This window comes from Emericellopsis cladophorae, assembly GCF_022114955.1.
Source record: "Emericellopsis cladophorae strain MUM 19.33 chromosome Unknown NODE_10_length_638493_cov_120_236322, whole genome shotgun sequence".
Classification (NCBI taxonomy): Eukaryota; Fungi; Ascomycota; class Sordariomycetes; order Hypocreales; family Bionectriaceae; genus Emericellopsis; species Emericellopsis cladophorae.
In genome coordinates this window covers 225,694-251,905 of record NW_026250935.1, presented here as the reverse complement: position 1 = coordinate 251,905, position 26,212 = coordinate 225,694, and the positions used below count along the sequence as shown (strand labels likewise).

Sequence of the window (26,212 nt, the reverse complement as noted above, 5' to 3'; positions counted from 1 at the left end):
ACCGCCAAACCTTTTGTTTCGCGGCCCCTGAACGCAAATACTTGCATCAAGAGGGTCGAGACAAATGACCAGCGCGGCACCAGTGAGTCCGCATAGTGGTGCTGCATCTAAATCACGGAATGGATCTAGAAACGGTTGATGAAGTGCGTACTCGAAAGCCTCGGCGGGTGGAGTAATGGAGACAAGCCCAGGAGTCAGGACTCGGGAGTGACAAGCATCGAGCTGAGGGAGAAGCAGCGTGGACTCGGGGACGGAAAATGATCAGTGAATGTGACGATGCGCCAAAGGCTACTTAATATTACCTGGTAGCCAGCCATACCTTACGAAGGTACGGATAATACGGACAGAGGAGGATGTAGCAATGCATTTTATGCGAGAGTCCACCCACGCATGACCGAATTTAATTGGTCCTTGAGGATCTGAAAGGACGTGACACACACGTACCGTGCTGGACACGTACCGCCAACGGCGGAGGCAACTGCCCGCAAATGGCCAAGAGGTCATCGCGTACAAATTGGAAGTCATCTATCAATAGTATTCATTACCTAGCAATTACTGCTAGTCATCGAAAGCCACCTCAGCCGCTGCGCAGCCTTCATGGCACTCCGGTCGATTCATTCTAAAGATGCTACGTACAAGGTATCCGAAGTTCACGTCGTGCTGGGCGCGTTGGACTCATGATACGTGCTTGTTACTCCCTGTCGAGTCGTGGAAAAGGGGCTATTTAGCAGGAGCTCAGGCGGCCGATGAACATACCGCCGCCATGGCAAAACTACATGTATAACTCGCCTAGCGATGGCCAACAATCCAACTCACGCTAACTAGTACCAATAAACTTACTCCAAAAGGACGAATTAACAATAATTTGACTGTTGCTTTGGCCTGCTTCAGAGCTCATTCTGCTTTGACAGGGGCTTGATCTGTCACCTGTGTCAATACGTCCGTGCAGGTGTACATCCGCCCTGCCACAGCTATGCGCGTGTTTGCATCAAAGGCTAAATAAAAGCGTCGGAGACCTCGGGGAGGCGGTGGACAGGTCGATCACTGAACAAAGACCGTCTGAGAGTGAGCAACAAGACGATGGTCCCAGCACACCCCTTTCTGGTACGTACTGGTCGCGAGTGGAGAATCTCAGACGACAGTCTTCCTAAATCAATGAGGTACCTTGACGGGCAATGTCAGTGCTCACAGGTTGCGAATACCCCTGGAAACGAGGTATCCTAAGCGCGCTGAGAAGTACCGAGTACCCGGACCGGAACCATTGATTCTGTCGCTGAGCGCAGTGCTCGAAGCGGTGACCTCGTCGAGCGAGTCAGAGGGGCTGAGCCCACCCTGGCTCAGATTCCCGACGACGAAAGCAAAGGCAGCGAATGCCAATGGTCATTTTCTTCTAGCCCCGCCAGTGAGAATTGGAGGCACCATAGTGTACCCGGGGCCCTAGCTTCACCTGCCTAGCTCCCAGCAAGTTGTGTTTGGCGGTTCCAGTCGCTCCTTCCTTCCACCTGCCGCACTGTCACCGTAAGCAGAAAGTTCTTGCCCCTCCGCGCGGCACCGCCGCATTGCCAGTGCGTGCTGTTATTAATAATGATCATGTACTCGGCAGGTGCACCGTGTGAAGCAGACGTGTCACGAGTCGATTCTCACACCTCATTCCTGTCGCATGCAACCAATATTCAACATTCAACAGACGAGGGAGCCATATTACCTGTTCGACGCGAAAGCTGGCTCATGGACCGCGGCCGGACCCCTGTGTGCACTCCCCTGTGTGCACTACACAGGCAACATGACCGACGCAGGCCTGTGACTCAGGCATGCCGCAACGCCTCGATGTCCACTGTACGCAGTACGCAGTACGCATGTCGCTGACGATCTTATGGCCGATAGAACGCGCCACATTCGTTGGCCGCCCAGGACGGGATGCTGTTTCCGTGCATCGAGCTCCGCGGTTCCCCTACTCCACTTCGTGCTCGCGCTGGAGTTGCATCTCAGATTAGGATTGTGATGCGCTCAACAAGCGGCAAGCTTTTACAACAGCGACAAGTGCGTACACGCACAATTCCAAACAGGGGCGTCATGTCACGGGCCGCGCTGCAAGCCACCAGCGGATACCTGTCTCTGAGCGCTCCGAAAGCCAGGAGGCGAGTATTATTGTTGGTTCGTTATTTGACTCGGGGTTGTGAACAAAGAATATTGGATGACGTCGCATATCGATTTCTGATGCTCGCTTGAACCCTCTGTTTCTTTGGTCACTCAACGCAACTGTGCATTAACGAAGCTACGGACACCCTACTGTGTGTGTCGGATGGACCGAAGACGGCGATCGGATTGCTTCGATTACCCTTCGAGCGCATAAATTCGGTGTGCGCGTAGCTGTTACCAGGAAAGCTCGCCCCGCAGAGATGTGCAAGACATAAGATTTGGCGCTGCAGAGATCCGCAGTAGAGAGGTGGGGCGGAGTGACCAAATGCTTTCTAGGATGCTCAATGAAGGAGGATGGTCAATCCACGAGGCTTGGGGCCGAACCAGCCCTGGCTCTGGCGGGTCATTGACGGCGTCTCAAGAATGGCACCTGAATGACAGGGAGAAAAGCGGCACAGGTGGTCAAGGTCAGGCCACCCTGCTGTTCCATGCTAGGTGGACCGTGAACACAGCATCGCTGCATCAGAAACTGTGCAGCCAGAGCGAGACTACGTGCGCCAATCAGCATGTCTTCCTCGTCGGCTTTCAGCGGAGGCTCAGGGAATTACCAACATTCGAACAGCGTGAGATACAAGGGTTAAACGTCACACTGATTGGCAAGCGCCAGCTGTTGATACCCGAGCGCTGTGGAAGGGAACCGATGCCCTGCAGGGAATCAATGAAGGCTTGGTGAGATTCGCTGACTTTCCTAAACAAGGCAGCCGCTAATTAATTAGCTTGCCCCCAAGCAGTCTATCTGGCTCACGGTCTTATTATTAGTCTTGCGTCGAGAAGATGCGCAAGCCAGTCGTCCAAGCGAGCTGAAACCCGTACAGGCACAACTTCCTGTGTCGGTATCAGTACTACAGATCACATTGCGCAGCAAGCATCCATCACAGACAAGGCCGCCGCCACCAGGTGACCATGGTTGGGTGTGGTGCGGTGGCTTGCCGCGAAAGCATTTAGGCGAAAACACCGCTAGACATGGGGAGCCGGCGACGGCGATACGGATGCATGGAGACCTGCGGGTAGCCCTGCGCTAGTCGAAAGTACTAGCAATTGCTCAACCTACGTGGTATTTTGCAAGTTGAATGCTCTTACGAACGTGCGTACTCCGTCCTATGTGCAGGTACGTCAAGCAGCAGAACGCTCGCTCGCCGGTACAGCCTACAGGCCATTGTCTCGAGTCATCACCCTGGTGAACTCTGGAGCAGTGTCTTTCAGTCTGTCCCGGAGATCTCGCGCCAGGCTTGGCAGCTCACCACAGGGATCGTAGTGAAATGAATAGCAGGCTGGCCTTTGTCCGACTTTGGAAGAGATCTGCCTAGGCTTTCAACGGCACGGGCTCACCTCTTTCTGGGCGACTGTTGCATGCCAACGCAGTAAGACCAGCTGGAGGCTGACGCGCCAGTGGTGTCAACTAGGCAGCTTGGCGCATTGGAGGCGCTAGCTGGGCAGGCAGGTGTCTTGTTGCGCCTTGGAAACTCACATTGACTGGAGTCGATACAACAGCAACGTACCGGTGGTGCTACGACAGGCCGGGCCTTCCCTTACGACTGTGGAGTCTGCCCATCGCCGCGACGCCGTCTACGGTTCCACTCCTACCTCCCGGCTCCAAATGACGCAGACTTTCAAGTGGACTTCCACAGGACCATCGGATTTTGCTAGGATCAGATGCTTGCCAGTCCCGCTACTGTAGGAGCCACCCCAAGTAGGGATACTTTGTGCTCTTCGGAGTAAAGGGGGGCCAATGCGCTTGCACCTCTTCGCTGGCCCCTGTCGATTATTCGCCGGCTCATCAATCAATCGCTGACCCGGTCTCAACATGAGCCTACCCACGTACGCGGATGAGTACCTCGCTCCAGGTGTTTCCAGGGAGGCAGGAAATGTACCGTCTTAGCGAGCCGGTGTTAGCGTCCCAAGCCTTGCCAAATGTGGCACATGTTCTTCCTCCCTGGAGTGTGGCTCTTGTTAGTGTCGACCGTCATGTTCTTGATTTCACGATACATAACCAACCCACGGATACAGACTTTCTTTGGCTTTGCATGTTTTTCCACTCGACATGCCAAATTCACTTTTCCTTGGATTCTTTCCTCCTCCCACAACACCACAATCAAACTCGACTGAGCAGAAACGTCCTCCTTGACCGACGATCCTCCCGTCTCATTTCGCACGCCTACAACCATGAACGCCCTCAATGCTGGATACTCGCCGGGGTATCTTCCCATGATGGACTCCAATAACATCTTCCTGGACGACTGGAATACTCAGATGGCCATCGCGGAGGCCTCGAGGAGGTTACGAAAAGGCTATGCCACCCCAAGCAACGGGTTGAATATGAGAGTGTCCAAGCCCGCCAGTGCGAGCACCAGTCCTGTTCGCAGGAGAGCGTACGGCAACGATATGGCCTTCCAACAACAGTGCCCACAGGCGAGGACGGACCGTACCACCAGGCCATCACGCCCTCTCAGCTGGCACCCGAACGCTTGCTTTTACACGCCTCAGCTATATCAAGAAACATCAAGTTGCTATCCCATCTCAACACCAAGTCTTTATACCACTGGACCCGCCTACTACCCCCCACAACAGCAACAGCAGCAGCGATTCTCACCAAACATGGCCGCCTTTTCCACAAACGCGTCACCGTCGTCGGCATGTTCACCTCTGCCATTGGGCTACCCCCAAGCCAGTGTTCCTCAATACGTCAGCCCCGAAGCGTGGCAACAACACACCACACCATACTACCCAGACTCATCTCACCAGATGAATACAGATGGGCCACCCGCCCTGACATATGCTCGGGGGTCGGGAACTCCTGAAGACTGGAGCAACGACATGGCCGTTCACAACATGAGCCAGACAACCAACCCGCCCACGCCTGAAGCCTTTGTCAATACCAGGGCACCGCAACCGGCTGTCAACGAAGAGTCTTCCATGATTGATGGCAATGATGAGGATGAGGGCGAAATCTTGGTTGGGATGGGTCTCTACGACACAGCAACCAAGTATGACCAAGACCCGCAGTTGGATAACTATCGCTCCACCGTCTCTTCACTACTGGGATCTGTCTACCGGCCGTCGGAGGCGACAGGAAAGGGTCTTACTCTGGAGGAAGCCTGGGAGCCCCCCCAATCTGATGAAGAAGAGAATGGAGATGATGAGTGACGGGGCGGTCCTCGATGGTTCCACTACTGTACTCTGCACGAGCCTCTCTTATGATTTCTTTGGTTTCATTGGAGTTTGTTGATCCACATAGAGCGAGCGTTTTGACATTAGATTAGCGGGCATGAACAGGCAACATCCACACGGAGTGCCACGGAAAGGATAGCGTTCAGCGCATTTCGGGTCAGGAGCATCTGTTTTTAGAATAGATATCAGACAGTCTAGAATTGGCCGCAGCGGGGACTGCACTGGCCGGTTCAAACTGAGAAGAAATTTGAAGAATTGTCTCCTCCATCGATGAACCCTCTCCGCCGCGTGAGCCATTTCCGGACTCCATCCTTTGGCACTTGTTGATGCTTGGCTTCCTGGGCCCTGACAAGCAACTTTACAAGTACGACGCGGTGGCCCCGTGGGTTTGGGGGTGTGTGACAAAATGTCCCGGACCATGTCGGGCGTCGAACCCACCTCGAACGCCTCGTCCCTTTCTCCCGTTGTCTGAGCCTCTGAGGTGATTGATTTTGACGGCGCACTGAGCAGGCGGGGCTCGAGCCGGGGCGCGGTCAAAACCAAGATGAAGATGGCGGTCGCTGTGGAACCCCTGTCAGACATGTGCTCTCCGGTGGAGGGGGGGGCATCCACAGTTCCACACCCTGCAAGCCCTCCAACAACATGAACCAAAGGGAGCAAGCGACCTTGGATTTGCTCCACTTGGATTGGCTGGTCTTTCGTCGACGGTCGTGAAGGAGGAGCAGGGTTTGGACGAGCCCGCGGCTCCAACTTGGAACTGTCAAGAAACGACACCGAGTGCATGTGTGCTGGCCAGATTCAACTACAAGCAATATTTGGCCGAGATACGGATAGAGTGAGTACGTACGTGTACAAGCAGGCACGAGTCTATTTCGCCCCCCTCCCTGCTTCTTGGCCGAGTTCAAGTTTGCTAGTCTACGGATAGCGCCTTTCTTTTGCTCTTTTTACTTTACCCCTTCATTGTCCCCGCAGGCTCGGGGCTGAAGTTGCTGAACTGGGCGGTCTGTGCGCCCGACGCTCGATAAACGCACGCCCCAGATGTTAAAGACGCTCCATTCCATTTCTTCATCACTGATGACTGGAGACCAAAGTTCAGCGCGTCCGTCCACTTGCCCTCCGTTCTCTGAGTAGGTAATTAGTGCTGTGGCTGCGAATGGAGCACCAGCCACCGCTGCTGACACGGAGGTTGGAGGTGGCGCACGCATTGCCCCAGTTGACAAAAAGCCGAGACGATGCTCGCTTGTAGAACTTGCTTTGAGTGATTTTCTTTTGTTCAGCCCTTGCTACTTGTCCATATGTAGTGCATGTACGACACTCGAGCGGTGACATCAATGCAGTCAGTCATCAATCGAGCAATAATTGATGACCTCTTATACCAGGGAGACGTATAGACCGTACTAATTGTACAATGGCGCATTCGCCATTATAGACAGTCTACCAGTGACTACGGGCAGTTGAGGCTCAAGGTCAAGGCCACATGAGCTTGGCTTGATGCTACGATGTCTAGCTCTCCTCACTCGCCGCGAGGCTCACAAGCAGCAATAACTCACTCATTCTTCACAGACCAAGGTGCTAAATACTGAATGACGTCCGTCTTCCAACAAAGTTCGCTCCACCAACATGAGATCAGCTAGCTTCGGCCCATTTCAAAGTGGACTTGTATCTCATCATCTCCAGCAAACGAAGTACCGTCGCCAAAAATTTTTCAGGGTCCAGTCCTCCACGCAGCGGAGGCATCCTAGACCCTTCTCGACACCAGCCATCGAAAAAACAGCTCGCTGAAAATCTCTTTCCCGTTTGCTGCGCGCAGATCCATTCCATCCCGCCAAGGATCGCGATATCACTCGCCGGCGAGGCGCGACTGCTATTCCACCTCACCCACACGCCCCCCCTCCGACATCATCGCCAGCCACGGACAGACTTGACGAGGGACGATCGATCATGGTGCAGTACATCTTCACACCCTGGCGAAGCCGGGACGAGCTTCTCCTCGTGCGGCGGCAGTTTTACGGCAGCCCAGAGGCGGCTTCGTCGTCTGTACACGCAGAGCAGAGGCGAAGGGACAGACACGATGCCGTCGCCAGGGTGAGCATGTGGATGCAACGCGGGAATTGCCCGCACATGGTGGAGTCCACGGCCCTGCTCGCGGCGGCGGAACTAGGGGATGAAGAGACGGTGATGAGGGAGGCGGACGGTCGAAAGGTCACTTCGGCAGCGTATGCGGCGCGCGCAGCGTACGCGGCTGCCTTCAGCCGGTAAGCACGCCCACCAGGGAAAAGGTTTGTAACGGGTTTGGTGCTCATCCGACGCTAGCTTTGTGACGGGATTGCTGGACGGACAGCAGGACAAGCTGCGGAAGCAAAGTATGTACAGCCTGGCCAAGACGATCGATCTCCCTGCTACGTTTGTCGAGCTTCGGCATCAGAGCACGCACGAGCAGCTGCCCTCGCTGGCGAAGCTGAGAAACGCCGCGGGCAAGGCACTGGTCTGGATCTACGAGTACTACTGGCAGCATCTCGGCGAAGAGCTGACCTGCGAGGCCGCTGTTACAGACTGTCTGAAGACCGGAAAGAGTCTCGAGGTCCTGTTGCCCAAGTGGTCGCGGGAGCGCGTGCTCGTGGCGCTGGCAAGTGTCAAGAAGAAAGCCGTGGGAAACCAAGCATACCTGAAATGCTTGAAGCTGGAGGAAGATCTCGCCAGGGAGAAAACACCTGTCGTGGGCTCCAGTTCTTCCACAGCACAGCGCGATGCAGTGGAAGCTGGCAACGCTGCCGAGCCTGACGATGCGAGGCACGCGTGGTCCATGTATCAAGGCACATGGAAACCGAAGCCCATAGGGACGATCTGATTGTTGTACATGTTGAGAGTTACGAATGATACCCCACTGATACCCCAATGATGCCATGTGAGAAGTCCTTTGTTGTCGAAGTGATGCGATTCAAGCCAGATACACCACGCAGAGCCAACATTTGATGGGTATACAGGCCCGCCACCTCTTCGATCCTTGAAACGAAACGACTGACAATGATTGAAAGCTAGGTACCTGGTAAACTCGCTGGACCTTATGATGTAATGTTCACGGAGTTGATGATCTGGGATGTCACGTGCACCTGCATCTCCGCTTATCCGCGTTAGACGCAGAAACATCATCATGACCAATCCACCTGGTGTTTGAAAGCTTAAAGTATCCTGCAAGCAATGAATCGCTTCTCACCAGTCCGAACACTACTCAACACCTCTGTGAAGACCTACACGCGATTGGTTCGTCTCGTGGACAGCATCATGACAACGTACCCGCTAACCAAAGGCAGCCCAATACTCGTGCCATGCATATCCAGAGCATTCCTATGTGTAAGTCGTTACACCTCATTGTCTGGACCCGGGGCTCAACGTGAACAGGGGTGGGGAGCAGCAACAACTACGCATATCTGGTTGTCGACGACAAGAGCAAGGATGCTGTCATCATTGACCCTGCAAACCCGCCAGAGTATGACGACCCTTCGGTTCACGCCAACGGGATGATGCTGACGCTGGACTATAGGGTCGCGCCGGTGCTCCAGGATGCCATCGAGGGCGGCAAGATCAACCTCAAAGCCATTGTGAATACTCATCAGTGAGAACAAATACCCGACTGCAGCTTGAAGTTTGAGCGAGAGTTAACGGCCGTAGCCACTGGGATCATTCCGGCGGCAACAAGAAGCTGGTAAGACACCGCAGGTGGCGCATCGAATTCGAGGCTAACACACACATAAAGCTTGAGGAGCTCAAGACGCCAAAGCTCTCTATCATTGGAGGCAAGGACTGCGAAGGCGTTTCCGAGACGCCGAGTCACCAGTCCACCTTCAAGATTGGCAACATCGATGTTGAGGCGGTGCACACGCCGTGCCACACCCAGGACAGCATCTGCTGGTACATGAGGGACGGGGACGAGAAGGCCGTGTTCACGGGCGACACGCTCTTCATTGGCGGTATGTGTCTGGTCTAGCTGGTGGGGACGTGCGAGCACCGACTAATCGTCATCATAGGCTGCGGCCGGTTCTTTGAGGGCAACGCTGAGGAGATGCACAAAGCTCTCAATGAGCGACTCGCCTCTCTGCCAGATGACACCATTGTTTACGTCAGTCTTTACGCCTCATGGCCCCTGTCCGTATGCTGACCTGTCTAGCCTGGTCACGAGTACACAAAGGCCAACATTAAGTTTGCCGTCTCGGTTCTGCAAAGCGAGCCTGTGAAGAAGGTTGAGAAGTTTGCCGAGGAGAATCAGGTAACCACCGGCAAATTCACCATCAAGGACGAGAAGGTAAATCTTGCCCTGTACTACTCCATCATAGCGTAGATCTAACGATCGAACAGCTCCACAACGTCTTTATGAGACTCGAGGTAGGATACATTTGCTCTAGCCCCCCGACTGTGTACTGACCCGTCCGTCACAGGACCCTGTCATCCAGCAGGCCACTGGCGAGAAGGAGCCGGTGAAGGTGATGGCCAAGCTGAGGGAGATGAAGAACAACTTCAAGTGAGAACAGTAATCTTCTTTCCCATGGTTGTCCCAGATGAGCAGGCAGGACTGATCCTCGCAGGCCTGCAGAGTCCAAGATCTAATAGCCAAACATATACGATGTCACATTATTGTCGTGGAATTGCACCTGGCGACGAGTCGCTACGTGACAGGGTCGTTGCACTGCACCAGGGCAGGTATCGCCTCATGCAGTAATCACAATCAAATTATGTAAACTTAAACATGTCTCCGTGAACCGCGATGGTGTCTGTCATGGACAGACACCGCAGGCGAGTCACGGAAGCCAGACCGCACCAAGATGTCCTTGGATGTCTCATCTGGCCTGGTATTGATCTTGCTTCATTGTCCACACTTGCTCGCTCTGGGGAAAAGAAGGCGGCAAGCTCTAGCATTTGTAGAAGCGACTGATTGGGTTGCACGTTGTCCTTTCTTAGGCTCGGACGAATTGGCTGTCCACTCCAGGGCCAATGTGCGCACGCGACAGACAGCGTACTACACGTGTGTGATAATTGATCACCTGCGCTGCGTCAAGGTCGTGGCACGTTTGGTCGTCGTGGGATGAGGAGGAGGAGGAGTAGGAGGAAGCAAGAACGCAAACCGCCGCGAAATTTTACTGCAACAAGTAGTGACTGACCTGGACTGGTGGGGCGGCTCCAATCACTCGCGGCGTACAGTGCCGTTCACATCATGCGCCGCACGCGACACTGTAACCGTCATTGTCGCGGGACCGGAGCCGCGTGCTCGAGTCTGGTCGAATACACTCAACAACATTTTCACAGAGTCAATGGTAAGCTCAACTACCTCTGTGGCCAGTATCGAGTGGAGCACTGACACAACGAGGCAGCCTCGTCAGCGCAAAGCTGCCGCGGGCGCTTCCGCCCAGCCCAAGGCGGCCCCACGCTCGAAACTCGCCAAAGAGCACAACATCTCGGCCCAGGAAGAGGGTGAGATCAAGGAAGCCTTTGGTCTCTTTTCCGAGCCCATGGACGGGGAGAAGAACGGCGTCCTGCCCATTGAAGACGTTAAGTCGGCGCTCATGTACGAGAGTCCTCGGCCTACAGTCACGAGGGAAAGATGCTAACCGTGAATTCCCTTCCCCAGCGCCCTCGGCATTCCTCCCTCTGACCAAGCCGAGTTGAAAGACTTCCACTCGATCCTCGATCCCGACTCAGACGGCTACGCAACCTACGAACCCTTCTTCGCCATCTGTGCGCTCAAGTTTCACGCCCGCGAGTCGGCCGACAATGACGCCGCGCACCAGCAGCAGGTCGACGAAGCGTTTCGATTGTTCACGAACGGGAGCGAGGGACCCATCACACTGGCGCACCTGAAAAGAGTGGCGGCTGTTCTGAAAGAAGACGTCGACGAGCAGGTGTTGAAGGACATGATCCTCGAGGCCAACGGAGGTGCCGGGGTCTCGAGGGGCGTGGGAGTCACAGAGTTCGACGGGGTGATGAAGAGCGCTGGCGTGTGGCGGTGAAGGGGGCCATGGTGTCGGTCCTAATAAAGAATAGCGAGAGAATTTTACAAAGGCGCATGGCGTTACTAGGGTTCTGGACCAGAGGAGTATGATAATGAATATTACGAGTTGCATGCAATCAGCACGTTCTGCGGCTTCTCGAGTGTCAATACCCAGGTTGTCGGCACACATGATGACGATGCACTTTCTTGACAGGAAGCTGCTCGTGTCTAGTCATGATTGATTTTCCAAGATGAAATCGTCCAAAATGGGTGCCCTAACGCCTGTAATGCAGTCATATATCTCCGCAGAGTAACATCATCACTTGTATCTTCGTAAATCATTGCGTCGAGTCCACCTTGACCTCCGGCACATTCTCGTCCGCATCATCACCGCCGGCCGCCCTTTGCTCGGCCGCCCTGCGCTGTGAATCCAGCACGGCCCTGAGCTCGGGCGGGGGGTTGAACCCAGGGTGGTCCGCATGCTTCTTGTAGAAACAACCGTCCTCCTTGGGCGTGAGCTCCTCCGGGAGCTGCTCCATCACACAGGCAAAGATGCCGTCAATCGAGTTCTTCTTGGACGAATCGCGGTGCCAGATGGAGATGAGGTGGGAGTTGAAGCGGACTGACAGGCCGACGCCACACAGCTGGTCATCTGTATCCATGTTAGCGATTTTTGGAGCTTTCGAAAGTGTGGAAAGAAGGCGTACCTTTGTCCAATGCCGCCTCGAGTACCTCTCCAATGGCCAGCAGCTGGACGCGCGTCCAAACATCGGGCCCGCTGGCCTTGGGTACGCGAAAGGTCCAACTTCCACCGTTGAGGTTTCGGCGGTCTTCCCACACCGGTCGGAATCCAGACTTGAAAAGGTAGATGCTCTCGCGCATCTTGATCATGTCGACAGGTGTGTTGTTGTTGTACCGCCAGAAGTCCTGGACGGACTCGATCTGGGAGCCGAGTTGCTCGAGCTCGGCGTTGTACTCCTGGCCATCGGCGGCGGCTTCCTTGTTCTGGCTTTGTACGATCAGCATGCTGTTCTCTCCCCGCTCTCTACGAACGTCCATATTCAAATCAAGGCGACGCACCGGTCAAAGTAGACGTTCCAGTAGTGCTGCGTCGGGAGCGGCCGCATCGTCTTGAGGAAGTTGCGCTTCGCGTCGTCGCGCTGCTCAGCGGGCGAGTTGGCGCCGTCGGCACTCTGGCTTTGGGAGAGGCCCGAGAGGCCGCGCGTGAAGGCCGAGAGCTGTGGTCTTGACGACATGGTGAATCGCGACTGGCGACGGTTTCGAAAGGCTTGTTGGAATCAAGGTGGTGCACGAGGTGTAAGTAAATGGAGGGGCAGCGAGCGAGAGCTGTCCTCATGTGGTGGGGATACGATTGAGCCGGTGAGCAACGGAAGGACGAGATGAGCAGGGCCCAGCCACTGAACTTGGCAGATAATAAATGGCCAGGCAATTAAACCACACAGCGGTCGAGTGATTGACTATCCCGACAGAAGCTCCAGCTGCCAGCTGGTCGGTCGTCTGTTGAATGATAGAACGGGGCCCACCCCTCCTGATGCAGCCAGCAATTGATAGTTTCAGGTCTTGAGACCCCTGAATACGACTGACTACTACGTAGCTGTTCGAACGATAGCTGGCCTGTTATGGGCATGGACGTTCATAACGCACATCATCCCCTCGACTGGCAGAACTCAGAAATGAAGCTTCAGTATACGAACAATTCTTTCAGTCACGATACAACACAACCCAAGGTACTTCGTACCAGAATTGGGGAGCCCTTTGTATTCACCCAGCCAACTCGTGGCTATTTGGCACAAACCCAACACCCTTGCCAGCGCTTGCCGCGGTATCTTGACTCTGATTATCGCGAGTAAGAGCTATGATTTTGCGCGTGCAGCCTGTCAGGACAGGTCTGTGCCACAAGTCCTCCGAGAACACTTTGCATGTCCAGCCTCTGATACTATGCTCAAAGGGTGCATTGTCGCGCCGGTGTCGCTCGAGTTTGACCTCTCGCAAGTTCGGAAACTACCCGCACGTGATGATCTGCTCGACGTCCCTGTGCCCGGCTGCGGTCGTGCACGAACAGGGACTGTGTACTATGTGGTCGTAATGGAAGTAGAGCGTCTCGAGGTTGGGCGGGGCTATGTCTTTGAGAAAGGGTACCGTATCAGTGGATGCACCATGTGGCGCGTCTCTCATAAAGTCGTTCTTGTCAAATGCGAGATGCCTCAGGCCCGTCAGAGCTCGCAGGGCCTGACCTCCAGTTCCTCCGACTACACCATCAAAGAAGTCTCGCGTGTGGAGATTGAGCGTCCTCAGAGACGATCCATGCCTCTAGAGTAGGTTGGCAATCTTGCCCATGTCAAAGTCCCATTCATCTTCGGCAATATCAGACGTGGGATATGCGCCCCCCAGTTGGATGGACAGGTTCTCCAAGGCCGGACATTGCTGGAACATAATCTCCAACCCCTGGTCGTCAACAATACACTGATGTAGTTCAAGTGTTCTAATGTTCGACTCGACATGCCGGCACCGGCTTCCCGTACCGTTGTCGCCTTTCCAGTGTATTCCAACGGTTCGGATAGTCTCCACGCCGGGATGGAGCAGAACCCCTTCGACGTCCAAAATGTCAGTGGCCGTTTTATTGCCCGGATGCTGGATGCGGATTTCCTTCAGCAGTGGTAGGCCAAAGTTGGCACATCGATTCTTCGCACATGTCCCATCCGGCGCTTCTTGGACCTGCATACTATCTCCCTCGGATAGGGATGAGATGCTATCAGGGTGCCCACTCAGCATCCAAGACAGGAGATCGTCGTCTGAAAGTATCATTGTGTCGACCAACTGCAAGTTTGGCATAAAGGCCATAGCTGCCGCCGCAGCATCAGGTCCACCCACTCGCCTCATGGCAACGCGATTTTACCTTGCCTTGAATCGAGGCGGAAGGTCCAGCTCATGGTTCATACAGTCGAAGACATCTGGCCAGCTCAAGCCGGCGTTTCGCGCCACATGCTCGTCGCACCAGCCGAAGGAGAATGTGCGAACATGGTGTCCAAGAGTGGGACGTTCCAGCAGAGCTTTCATCAACCTGACAAACAGCTCTGTCTCGGCTTCTCGACCCCAGATGATGACATTGCAAAGGAGGAGAGGCTGGGCCAAATTGCGAAACTCGCGACAAGTCAGACAGCGAGACTTCAAGGTTGCGACGGGCGACACGTCAGCTTCGTTCGTCCACCATTTTTCCACTGGCAGGGTGCACTCGAAGTAGCCAAAGATCTCGGCCAGGACCTCGTTGGGGAGATGAAGGGTGGCGGACGTTGACCTAGGGGGCTCCGATCTCCAGGCGGATAAGTGACCGTGAAAGCTTCGCTGTGTGTGAAGTATACGCATGTATAGCGGAGAACTTGGAGCGTGCGTTACTGCTTAAGTAGGCAGCAAGATCGGTCCAGCCAACTGTTGTCCCGGCGACGAAAGCGCGTTTGGGACGGTGAAGGTGAAGGTGATGGCATGAACCCAAGTGAAGTGAAGTTCACCTGGCCCTAAGGCTCCATGTCTGGCGATTGTAACTGTTTACAGAATCGGTGGGCAGCAAAGTCCGTATCCGTACACTACCTGTAAAAGAGCGGATGGGAGGTCGTCGTGAGCATCAGGCTACATGTAATTCTGGGAGTCGTTGGACAGTCATTATCGCGGTGTCTCCGTTACTCAAGCAGTACCTATTCTGTAGAATGATCTTCTGGCCATTGCGCGGACAATTCATCAGCCTTGAGAGCAGTAGGGTATCCAGGCTATCAAGCAAGTCGTGATTGCGCGGCTTCAACATGAACAGTCCAGCTGAGTCATGTAAGTCTCACTGCTCTGATGTATGCCACGGATCATTGTCGCCGAGACGCACGCTCAAACTCGGCTCAAGGGTCTGATAATTTCTACGTCATCCCTTCCACAGCCGTGGAGGGGAGTCGAAAGAACAACGTCACACAAGGTACAAACATATCCCTGGTGTTGTTGTCACGCTGACCCGAGGCAGAAAAAGATAAGACGCAACCCGGAGTCAATGGTCCGTACCATCTCGATGGAAAATTCACTGTTTACGGGCGGAATCGTCCTCACAGTTGCCACGGCTCTGCGGTTGCTCCAGGTCGCACGATACAAGCAGGGCAAATGGCCTAACAGAGTAAGGTAGGGTTAGGACTTGGCTCTCGGTTTCACTGGTATTAGTTTGAAGAAAAGGCTGTGTAGGGGCCTGACAGCTACTACTAGTCTACTCATGTCTCACTAGCAGTATATGTTAAGCTTTCGCCCAGCTACCAGCATCGTGTTGTACATGTACGATATGCTGTTATCAAAACTAGACTAGTACTCTTTTTGCTGGCAGACCAGGACCGTCTGCTGATACCCCTCCTTCCGTCATCGATGGCCCCCGCGGTGATCGACGTATTCCCGCGGCGACCCCACATTGAAACTGGATTGCTAGCGCAAAGTCAGCCTGTGCAGCAGGATTCCAAGGTACAAGCCAGGTGTGGCGCATGTCGTATGGCTCATGATCGAGAATGCCCACGTTGGTACCACTGCGGCTGTCATAGATGTCCAAGGAGCGTGGCAAACCGAGGCGAGCCTTTCTGACGTCACAGAGGTACATCTCTACTGTAACTCGTGGTCGATATTGATGATCACATGCCGGAGTGCTATGCGGCACAGACTGGAGGCCAAGGCACAAGCATGCTGAATGGAGCTGTTGCCATTCGATGCTGTGCTGTACTTACGTAGAGTCGGAGCAAAACAAGCCTCAAGTGAACCATGATTAACTAGTAGAGAGCCCCGCTGGGCCCTGCAGGGGTCTGGTACTCTTCTCGCAACGCGTTGCGACGCGTGCCAGGCCGATCGCAGCCCCGCTACCCATCTGTAGGTTCCCTCACTAGTACTACGATTCTGAGATCGAGAAAGCTGCTCTGCTCGATGACGACACTCAGCACACGACATTCACATGATACAATGTGTAGAACAAATCGTCACCCGTAGGTACGTAGATGGATTTCTGGATGCTGTTTCTTGCCGGGCCCAAGGTATAAAGTCTGGTTCCTTCCCGTACATTTCTGCCTTCCCCTTTCTCCCATCAACCCAACTACCAATCACACAACACCAATACAAACTCAATTCTTCCAAACAACTACATCACAAGTACGTCTTCATGATTCCTTTCCTTGATTACTGACCTGTTTCTAACAGTTCTCCAGTGGAAAGTGTAAAGCAGGCAGCCAACTCCGCCTCCGAGACTGTCCAACAAGGTCTTCGCGGCACCTCCAAGGAAGCGAACAAGGAGGTAGCCAAGGACTCTAACGCCCCCGTCGGCACCCGGTGAGTACACCATCAACCCATTCGACAGTGATGATCTCGACACTAACGCGAACATAGTGCCTCTGCCGCCAAGGACGCTGTTGGTGACAAGGCTGAGGAGCAGAAGCACTCTAGCAAGTCCGAGGCCCACAAGCAGCAGATCTAAGATGTTTGTGCGTCAGCACATTTGAGGATTCTGATGTTGAACAACGACGATTCAGATGGAGCAATATGGTCCGAGGAATACCCCTTCAATAGTCGATTTGTTTGTAATTAACGAATTTTGACAACTTTGCTTGTGCCTCCTGTGTGAACGGTCTTTGTTGACTTGTTACTGTTGTGAGCAATAGAATGTGACAGATAAAAATATTAATTTGTTACCGGGATTCTATCCCGCTATACGTCCTTCTTCGCCTGGCGTGCACTCAACGCCCCAGAAATATCTCCCACCGCCCAGTAGATAATGTAAAGTGGGATCCATACCCAAAGCGTGTTGAAGAAGACCAAGTACACCCACATATACATAAAGTTGCTCGTGTCCAAGTTGAGGCTGCCAATCAACCACTCCGGGCAGAACGTCATGAAGCCGCCGTACAACTCGCAGGTAGCCAGGACGATCATCCAGATGCTGGCTCTGGGATCCTTCCTGGCGAGGCAGTAGCAAATGTACAGGGCCAAGGGCCCATCAAAGAATACGGTGAGCAGCTCCAGGCTCACGACACCGAGATCGACGCCAGCCCACCTCTTGTCCGCGCGCGCGTATACCATCCACAGCTGCGCAAAGGGATTGTCACCACCGGCCTGTGCGCCGTAGACCCGCTCGGCACCCCATCCCAGAAAGTTGAAGGGCGTCGGGAACCAGTCCTCCGCAGCGTCGAGGGCGGGCGCGTGCGAGAAGAAGCAGTGGTAGAGGAAGCTGCCCTCGAGGATAAAGTGGCACAGGGCGTCGGCGAGATGCCAGATGAAGAAGAAGCGCACGAGTCCCGAGCTTTTCGACGGCAGCACGGCGCACGAGGTGAGGTAGGCGGCGAGCACAATGGCTAGTGTCGAGAGGAGGGAGATGATTGTCGTCTGGTCGAACAGGTCGGGGGGTAGGTCGGCCATGATTGCGGACGTGGACTCGGTGGACTGGCGACTCGTGGGCTGAGCTACCGTTCGCGTTGATGGATGTGTTTCCGTGGAAAGGGGCACAGAGGAAGAGTTCGCACGCGCTACTTCATTGTTTCATTTCCACGAGCCGAAGCTGAATCCCGACGCGACGGATCGGCGTTGGTGCATTTCGCGTCCGGACAGTTATAGGGTAGGCAGATGACGACCCGCTCCGCTCCCGCTCCGTCAGCCTGTCCGGCCGGGGCTCAGATGCGCTAGGCCCAATCCAAAGTGTCCCGCATCTCCTCACTGACGCTGCTTCTCGAACGTCCAGCCACGATCCTGAAACTCATCCGCGTAACAAGTCTGCTTCAGCATCGCGAACGAGCCCGCCACCTGCACGTTTGGTGGCGTCGGCGGATGCATCGACTCGCCGGCCAGAGGCTCATCCATGACGGTCGTCCATGCAAGCAAGCCAGCCACCATCACCAGGCACGGTTGCGGCTTGCCTTCACGTTGGGAGACTCCGCTTTTTGGGTCAAGACGAGATACCATTGAGCAGTCGTGGATATGCTCAGAGGGCATGAGGCGACACGCTACTCTACCGTCAACGCGTAGAGTGTAAGAAGAGAGAAAAACTCTCGTTCGGTTATTAAGGGCAGATGGCCACAAAATAGTCCCTGCCCATAAGACTGCATGCATGCAGCATACTACATGCGTACCCCTGGAACCCGAGACGAGTGCGCCGTTGCGTACGAACTATCACATCTTATCTAACATTTTCAACAAGCTTCGGGTCTTCCGCTAGCCGTGATCTCACCCTCAGCCCTCTGTGTCCCCAGTCTGATGCGCCGTCTTGTCTTGGGCCTTGGCAAAGGGGCCACGGCGTTTCCGCGCGAGGCTTCCCCGGTCAGGGACCTTTTCTCATCATGTCCATGATGAGGGAGTTCCACGCTATCGTTCGTGTGGCCCCCCTGTGCCTGTGTGTGACAGTCTTGGCCAGAGATCGTTTCGACGCAGATGGTCAAGTCATCGATGGTGTCCGGTCCTAACGTTTCCCTCTCCCATCCTTCTTCATACAGCATTGGCATTTGTTCCTGTGATCACTTCTTTTCTGTTCCGCCGAAGCTGGCTTCGCAATATCTTTATGACGGCTTAATCTTGTTGACTATCTGGGCCCGGTGCCTGCAAAGGGGCTGCTACCATCTCGACTCTATCAACGACTGACTTGCCCTTGGGATGGCCACGCAATGGGCCGCGAGACAGGCTGCCGTGGCCAGTGTCCTGGCCGAGGGTGTCGCCTCCTCCTCCACGTTGGTATCACGAGCCGCCCAGGAGGCCGCCGCGGCGGCAGACAATACGACCAGCATTATCGAGGACCTGCAGTTCTCGTCCATCAAATCGATACGGACGTCCATCATCACGCTGGCGAGCTTCAACGTCTTGGCGGCGGCCGTGACCTTGGCCTGCATCGTATGGGACTGCTACCTCGCCGCGAAGAGGAAGGATCAGGCCTTCAAGATCAGGTATGGGGCATGGCGCTCTGGTACAATGTAGAACAGCTGCTGACAACAAGAAGTGACGCCAGGTGGCGACACGTTGGCGCTCCCCAGGTCTACCCATTCGTCCTGTGTTTGAGCATCATCGCCCAGGGAATCATCTTTGCGACGGCGCAGGCGCAAGGCCTCGCTGCGCTCAGGCTTGATAACTGCGTCGCCTTGTCCCAGACGATGATGCCTGGTACGCTCCATCTCAACGGTACACTGGTAGCCGCTCGCTGACTGTCGACTTGCAGCCACCTTTCTCGTCCCCTTCACTCAGCTCATCTTGGGACTCGAAACCACAATCCGATCAGTGCTGCCAAAACCCTTCCCGTCTCAGCGGGCATGGAACGTCCCCCTCTGCATAGTGATCATCGCAGCTGGGCTGTTCGCGCTATGGGGCGTGACGCTTTCTTTCAAACCTCCCGCGCTGTGCTTCGCCTCTCTGTTCTGGTTCACGCAAGCATGGCGGCCCGTCTGCTTGGGCCTTTTTGTCGCCATAGCTAGCACCCTGCTCATCGCGGCATGCGTCGTCTTGCTGCGGCTGCGCTACTCGGCCAAAACGCCTAGCATGGACAGAATGGCCGCTTCGCACATGGTCTACTATATGATCATTGCCGCCATCTCCAACGTAAGCCCCGGAACGGCAGTGATCACGGGTAACACTAACACTGAACAGGCTTTGTTGACGCCCTTCTTTTTCAGCATCACCTTTGCCGATGCCAACTCCCTGAACAACGACCCGACCGAGCTCTCAACAGTCTCGTCCATTGTCGCCAACCTGTCAGGCCTGCTGACAGGCGGTTTATATCTGTTCCTCCGCGGAGGGCGCAGGCTCATGCAGCCTTTTGCTCAACGCACTGACCTCCCCGAAAAGGGCGACGATATCTTGGGTTCGAACAAGCTCGGCTATGCTTTTGACCACGACGACCGCCCCAAAACATCTTCCTCGACGTACTCGAGCGGAGGCAGTAGGGTCACAACATTGAACCAGCCGTTTGCTTCCACATCGTATGGACATGGAGGACGGCACGAGTCGACCATCAGCCGCTTCTTCGCCATGCCCATCAAAGGTCTTATGAGTCGGGGCTCTTCCGCACAGCACTCCCTTCGCGCATCCTCTGCCATGTCTCTTGCTGCGCACGAGCCCGCAGACTACGCGCGGGAGGACGTTCTGCTTCCCTCGACAACATATACGCGCGAGTCCTCCCAGGCTACCTCTGCGCTGCCAAACGACAAACTCCTCGTCCCCCCACCCCTTTTCCATGCCCCAGCGGGATTCTCCCACAATCGGGGATCTTCTCTCTGCTCTACGGCCACACTGCAGATCGGCCTGCGCATATCAAACGTGAACGATTGCCGACGACCGTCGAAAGCAGACACACACGCGCAGTACAACAAAAGGCCCACGTCTCCCCTCTTGGTCCCGCCCGTGGCGGCCCTGAAGAGGACGGGTACGCCGGCTCCCGCTGCTATCGCAGTGCCACGGATCCCTCACCACGCCAAGCAGGAGAGCATCTCCACCGTCTCGCTGAACAAGGAGCTCCCCGAGGTGCCGGCGCAGACGCCCGTGTACGTGGACGCACCGGTCCAACTAGCCCCTTCGGTGTATTCGCCGACCAGACAGCCGGCCAAAACCAGGCTGGCGAGTCCCAAGGGCGTTGGCTTTCATGGTGTGGGTTCGGAGAGGAATATGCCCCCTGGCGCAAGCCCGGAGCTCGCCAAGGGGAGCGATGATGATCGGGCGGAGTGGATTTGAATACGATGAAACGAATCTTTCATTTCATGGTTTTTCCCCTATGTTTTGGGTTCGCCGCTGGGCGTCACCACAGTCACACGGACAGTTTTCTTTTCTTCCTCGTCAGGGTCCAAGTCTATATATATATCCACAGTCATTTTTAAGTCGCAAGGTAGAAACACGTGTATGTGTTTCATTGACTGGCCACGGTGACATTGTCTTGACCAAGCTCGCTCTCTCTATCCAGGGTATCTCCGCCATCTACAGCCAGCACTACCGGCCCTTCTTCTCGCCGCTAGCCTTGAGCTCCGCCTGCTGCCGAGCATCCCACTTCTCCCATCCGGCCTGCACCATATCTTCCTCCATGATCAGATCCCTCGCCCTGGCCCTCCTAGCCAGAGGATGCGCCAGAGCCCACTTGAGCCAGCCACCGCTCCTGAGCAACCCAACAAACACAAACCACACGACCGCGGAACCAGCGCCGGCACCGCAGCCCACGACAACCTGGCGGCCCGTGTGATAGCCCAGATAGACCCTACTCCACGCCACGAGCGCCGCCATGATGAGTCCCGCCAGCGACACCAAGCCCCGCTCCGCCACGCTCCACGGCCGATGCGTGCTACTCGCGACCTTGCCCATGACCTTGGGTGGGTTGTGCCGGACCAGCAGGAACAGGGTGACGCTGACGCTCCAAAAGGCCACAAACTGGGCGTGCGAGGACGGCATGCCGTAGCCCTTGCCCGAGATGCGAGGCGGCCGCTCCTCCTTGATGAGCCGCTTGAGGGCAAAGTTGAGGGCCTCGCAGGCGAGCTGGCCGGCAAAGGTGAGGAGGATCTCGGCTTCGCGGGTGGTGAGGATTAAAGTGGCGTAGACGACACAGAGGGCTTGGGGGAGGAGGGCGAGGTATGCGCAGACGAGGGATATGCGGTCATTCGGGTCCTGGAAGATGATCAGAAGAGGGTTTTCTTTGTTTGGAGACGAGGGAAGGAGGATCCGAACGTACATAGTAGACGTGACTGATGGACAAGGACGCCAGAGGAGTGTCGTAGGAGGCCATAGTAGCGCTAGGCCTCGGAGAATGCTCGATGTGGAGGCGGCAGTGAGTGTCGATTGTCAGTGTAGGGGCGCCCTGAGGTGGTTGAGAGGGTCCATGGGCCAGCGCGCAGCGTTCAATGTTGTGAGGACCTTGAAGTAACCAGCTGGCTGGCTGCAGGTCGGTCGGTGATGACGCAGATTTGGAGGGGGAGAATCAACAACAAACCCACGACACGACACGATATGGAGGCACAGTGAATGAATGAGTGAATGGATTACAGTGGCACAATGGGGGTTCAACCGCTCCTTTGTCCCCTGCCCATCATTGTTATTAGCGACTCGCTCACTGTCCCCCAGGGCCTCGAATCCTGAGCCGACCAATCAGAATCCACCGACCCTTGTATGACCCTTGATTTATTCCCTGGTCCATTCATTGTCTGGACTCTGGCCTCCCTCTCGATCATCACCGACAAGAGTCATCACTCACCACTGTAACTATCAAAAAGGGTCCTTCCTGTTCCTAGACGGCCACGAAAGACCCTCACAGACACTTGCACACACTAGCTACGCCCGGGGACATTGATCGCTTCCATGTGCCATCTTCAGCTCAGTCGCAGACGTGTGTTCTGCTAACCCCACGTGCGTGAGCGGTCGAGGGTCTTTGTCTCGGTTCGCCACATCACCGACGCGCGCGACAGAGGCTTCCTAGTATAAGAGCAAACAAGCTCTTCCGGCTGTGGAAGCTGCACGGGAAGTCAAGCAATACATACGATAAGATGGACGAGAACGAGGAACTGCGCACAACGGAGCTGGAGGCCCTCGAGGCCATCTACCCGGAAATCAGACGACCTGATGCCAAGGACCACTTCACCTTTGAAATCGACCTGCCCGTGCAGCCCGCCGCGCCTGTCACCGTCACCTTTCCGGCCGCTGCCACGGGCAACGATGTAGACACGGGCGTCATCAACCCAGTCGCAGACGCCGACTCCCTTCAGGTGTCGCATCTTCCCGCGCTGCGTCTCCGCATCACGCTGCCTGACGGCTATCCCTCAGACAAGCCCCCCGAGGTCTACATCTCCACAGATCCGCAGTGGTTGCGGCAAGAGACCCTGGCGTCACTCTCGAGTGACGGACCGAGGCTATGGGAGGACATGGGTCGGGACATGGTCGCGTACACGTACATTGACCACGTCCAGAGGGCTGCGGACGACGTCTTTGGCGCCATCAGCGAGCAGGGCACCCTCGAGGTCGATGCGCAGTACAAGCTGGCCGTGCTGGACTACGACATCAAGTCCAAGGCAGCTGCCTTTGACCGCGAAACATTCGATTGTGGTATATGCCTAGGTGAGTCGCGCGAGGCGCCCTTTTGCCCGAATCATGATAATCTAACGTTTGCTTGCTAGATCCCAAAAAGGGCACCAAGTGTCACAAGATGCTGGACTGCGGACACATCTTCTGCCTGCAGTGTCTACAAGACTTCTACAATGATGCCATACAGCAAGGCAGCATCGGCACAGTCCGCTGTCTGATGCCCAGCTGTGCCAAGGAGCGCTCCGCGGCACAACAAGCGACGGACGCCAAACGGCCCAAGAAGCCCAAGACATCCATCAGCCCTAGCGAGCTTCTCCAAATCGGCCTTACGGAAGACACTGTGAAGCGCTACGTCATGCTCAAGTACAAGACAGAGCTCGAATCCGACAAGAACACAGTCTACTGCCCGCGGCAGTGGTGCAACGGCGCGGCGCGGTCCAAGAAGCACAAGAAGCCCACAGGTCTTGACTATGAGGATGCCTCGGACGCAGAGTCGGATCAGGACGATGAACAAGCCATGAGCAAGACGTACGACCGCGCGGAGCGACTGGCCATCTGTGAGGATTGCGGTCTGGCCTTTTGCAGCCGCTGTCTGCAGACGTGGCACGGGGAGTTCGTGGTCTGCGCACCGAGGCGCGCAGACGGGGAACTCACCGAGGAGGATAAGGCCTCGCTCGAATACCTCCAGCTGCACACCAGTCCCTGCCCGACGTGCAGCGCGCCTGCGCAGAAGACACACGGGTGCAACCACATGATCTGCTCGCGCTGCGAGACGCACTTTTGCTACCTGTGCTCCGCCTGGCTGTCCCCTGGGAACCCGTACCAGCACTACAACGAGCAGCCCGGCGGCAAGTTCACTTCGTGCTACATGCGTCTGTGGGAGCTCGAGGGCGGCGATGGTGACGACGTGGGCCTGGGCTTCCTTGGAGGCAACCGCTTGCCGCAGGAGGCCGCGAATAACGACGAGGCTGTTGTGGAGGAGGCCCCTCAGCCCATCCGCATGCCGGACATCGATCGTGGAGACCAGCCTGCGAGGCCGCAGCTCCTCCATGAGAATGGTCGCCCCGTGGCCGTGGCCCGCGAAGCACCTCTCGTTCTACGTCTGGGCATCGATCCCAACAACCCGCCTCGTCCGCCGCCGCCACCAGTACACCAGGCTGCTGTGCCACAGGCACCCGTGGTGGCGGGTCGAGGGCGAGGACGAGGCGCTGCGCAAGGTCGAGGTGGTCGTGGACGAGGAGGGCGCGGAGGAGGCGCAGAACGCGGTCGGGGCAGAGCTCGACCTCAGCCTGCCATGCGTGTACTCAACAACGGTAACCATGGCATGATGCACGACGGGCTGGACGCAGCACAGCAGGCTTGGATACGCCAATTTGTGGAGATGGCCCTCTTGGATGAGGAGGACATGATTGCGGAGGACGGACTCGGAGACGACGCTGCCTTCTTCATCCGGTGACAAAAGGGGAGGCGGGCAGTCGTGGTTCGTCCGCTGTATCAACGGCGCTACACAGACTCCTGATAGGAATTGTACATGAGAGTTAGATTTGAATAAACCATTTGGACGGGCATCCTCTTGTGCCATGCGCCAGACTTGAAGCTCGGCGAATACAGACGCAGGCCTCGGCCGCAATGTGACAAACCCCCGTGACGCGCATGATGGCAACAACCAAGTCGTTCTTGCATCCGGGTGAACGAATTTCCAGAGTAAGTTTATCCTCTTTAGGAATTCATCCGGATGAATGACAAGTACCGCCGAGTGAGAGACGGAGCGTTGACAGATTGGAAGCCAAAACTCACGTCCGTCGACCGATGCAAATCGAGACTGGGCGGATTCGCGTCAAGGGTACGGAGTACTTGCGGGAAAAGATGCACAAAAAGCCCTCCCTGTTCATCCGCCGGACGCGATTGTTCCTCCCTGTCATGCTATGCATGTCGCGCCCCGTCCTGGTCACAGCACTCAAGTCCTCTGCATCCGCACTCTCGACGCGACGGCGTTGACAGGTCTGTTGTGCGCGCTGTTCAGGGGTTTGTCGGGCAGTAATACCCTGGAGATCGGCGCTCTGGGCCGACTCCTCGACGACTTGGCGCATCGCATGACTGCTTGGTACACGGACCGCTGATGAAGGCGCAGGCGCAAACATCAGCGCACTCTGTCTTCCTCACGCCCAGGATGCGAGGCATGGTACGTTGCAGCGACCAAATCGCGGCCGCAATCACGGGGTTGAAGCAGGGCACAGGCTTTCTGAAAGTCTTCGCCAGGGTGGATGGCATAACAATCTCATGTAGGTGCTCACGGATAGTCCGCCGCCGATGCGAGATCTGGGGTCGGTCGGGGCGCGCTATCCGCAATCAGGATTTAGGGCCTAAATAGCAGCGCTGAACAGAGCCGTGCAGAGGACGGAATGCCTGGACATGGAGTACTGGACACACAGCAGGCGCGCGCCTTTGAACAAATGTCCGCCGCTGACTACATACAGCCGCGCGCGCGTCTGTGCATCGGAGAGGATAGCGGGAAAGGAAGGCGTCCGTCTGCCCGCAACTCATACACGGTACACCACTTCATCTCCTTCACGTGCACCGGTAATTCAGAGTTGCCTCCAGCGTAGATTTGAGAGTCCGCCCTGCAGTAGCCCCATTGTGCCGCTCCCTCTTGACATCTGGACGCAACCCCAAGGGTAGCCAGCCAGCCAGCCGCCTGGCTAAAGTGGACAAATGAACGTTGGGAGTCTGGGACCCCAATGCACCCCCGGGTAGGGCTGTCTTGCTGAAGAGCCTAACTTGAGAGTCGGTTTTGTGCCAGTCCTGTCCCAGCCTCTGGTCTTC

The 26,212-nt window shown here is 55.8% G+C and overlaps 11 protein-coding genes across 11 annotated transcripts; 7 read left to right on the top strand and 4 right to left on the bottom strand.

Annotated features, from left to right (window-relative positions):
* Positions 1–4,362: 4,362 nt before the first annotated feature.
* J7T54_002094 (uncharacterized protein) lies at positions 4,363–5,343 on the top strand (the record flags this gene model as incomplete). Its single annotated transcript, XM_051504698.1, has 1 exon — positions 4,363–5,343. One exon carries the CDS (start codon positions 4,363–4,365, stop codon positions 5,341–5,343), a length of 981 nt encoding a protein of 326 aa, XP_051363791.1.
* Positions 5,344–7,308: 1,965 nt separating this feature from the next.
* J7T54_002093 (uncharacterized protein) lies at positions 7,309–8,215 on the top strand (the record flags this gene model as incomplete). Its single annotated transcript, XM_051504696.1, has 2 exons — positions 7,309–7,622; positions 7,681–8,215. 2 exons carry the CDS (start codon positions 7,309–7,311, stop codon positions 8,213–8,215), a joined length of 849 nt encoding a protein of 282 aa, XP_051363790.1.
* A 350-nt stretch (positions 8,216–8,565) lies between these two features.
* Positions 8,566–9,887, top strand: J7T54_002092 (putative hydroxyacylglutathione hydrolase; the record flags this gene model as incomplete). Its single annotated transcript, XM_051504695.1, has 9 exons — positions 8,566–8,628; positions 8,679–8,718; positions 8,767–8,980; positions 9,037–9,070; positions 9,122–9,335; positions 9,393–9,484; positions 9,533–9,667; positions 9,721–9,747; positions 9,801–9,887. 9 exons carry the CDS (start codon positions 8,566–8,568, stop codon positions 9,885–9,887), a joined length of 906 nt encoding a protein of 301 aa, XP_051363789.1.
* Positions 9,888–10,670: 783 nt separating this feature from the next.
* On the top strand, positions 10,671–11,366 carry J7T54_002091 (Caltractin-like protein; the record flags this gene model as incomplete). Its single annotated transcript, XM_051504694.1, has 3 exons — positions 10,671–10,673; positions 10,731–10,924; positions 10,988–11,366. The coding sequence occupies 3 exons, from the start codon at positions 10,671–10,673 to the stop codon at positions 11,364–11,366; spliced, it is 576 nt and encodes a 191-aa protein (XP_051363788.1).
* A 319-nt stretch (positions 11,367–11,685) lies between these two features.
* Positions 11,686–12,603, bottom strand: J7T54_002090 (Eukaryotic translation initiation factor 4E type-like protein; the record flags this gene model as incomplete). The annotated part of the gene is made up of 3 exons (XM_051504693.1): positions 11,686–11,999; positions 12,055–12,356; positions 12,428–12,603. 3 exons carry the CDS (start codon positions 12,601–12,603, stop codon positions 11,686–11,688), a joined length of 792 nt encoding a protein of 263 aa, XP_051363787.1.
* Positions 12,604–13,678: 1,075 nt separating this feature from the next.
* Positions 13,679–14,731, bottom strand: J7T54_002089 (uncharacterized protein; the record flags this gene model as incomplete). Its single annotated transcript, XM_051504692.1, has 2 exons — positions 13,679–14,117; positions 14,265–14,731. 2 exons carry the CDS (start codon positions 14,729–14,731, stop codon positions 13,679–13,681), a joined length of 906 nt encoding a protein of 301 aa, XP_051363786.1.
* Positions 14,732–16,325: 1,594 nt separating this feature from the next.
* On the top strand, positions 16,326–16,841 carry J7T54_002088 (glucose-repressible protein; the record flags this gene model as incomplete). The annotated part of the gene is made up of 3 exons (XM_051504691.1): positions 16,326–16,356; positions 16,576–16,696; positions 16,754–16,841. 3 exons carry the CDS (start codon positions 16,326–16,328, stop codon positions 16,839–16,841), a joined length of 240 nt encoding a protein of 79 aa, XP_051363785.1.
* A 230-nt stretch (positions 16,842–17,071) lies between these two features.
* On the bottom strand, positions 17,072–17,779 carry J7T54_002087 (Emopamil-binding protein-like protein; the record flags this gene model as incomplete). Its single annotated transcript, XM_051504690.1, has 1 exon — positions 17,072–17,779. One exon carries the CDS (start codon positions 17,777–17,779, stop codon positions 17,072–17,074), a length of 708 nt encoding a protein of 235 aa, XP_051363784.1.
* A 1,224-nt stretch (positions 17,780–19,003) lies between these two features.
* J7T54_002086 (uncharacterized protein) lies at positions 19,004–21,064 on the top strand (the record flags this gene model as incomplete). Its single annotated transcript, XM_051504689.1, has 4 exons — positions 19,004–19,290; positions 19,353–19,504; positions 19,560–19,936; positions 19,985–21,064. The coding sequence occupies 4 exons, from the start codon at positions 19,004–19,006 to the stop codon at positions 21,062–21,064; spliced, it is 1,896 nt and encodes a 631-aa protein (XP_051363783.1).
* Positions 21,065–21,316: 252 nt separating this feature from the next.
* Positions 21,317–22,100, bottom strand: J7T54_002085 (dolichyldiphosphatase; the record flags this gene model as incomplete). The annotated part of the gene is made up of 2 exons (XM_051504688.1): positions 21,317–21,982; positions 22,047–22,100. 2 exons carry the CDS (start codon positions 22,098–22,100, stop codon positions 21,317–21,319), a joined length of 720 nt encoding a protein of 239 aa, XP_051363782.1.
* A 754-nt stretch (positions 22,101–22,854) lies between these two features.
* Positions 22,855–24,845, top strand: J7T54_002084 (uncharacterized protein; the record flags this gene model as incomplete). Its single annotated transcript, XM_051504687.1, has 2 exons — positions 22,855–23,422; positions 23,482–24,845. 2 exons carry the CDS (start codon positions 22,855–22,857, stop codon positions 24,843–24,845), a joined length of 1,932 nt encoding a protein of 643 aa, XP_051363781.1.
* Between the last annotated feature and the right edge of the window lie 1,367 nt (positions 24,846–26,212).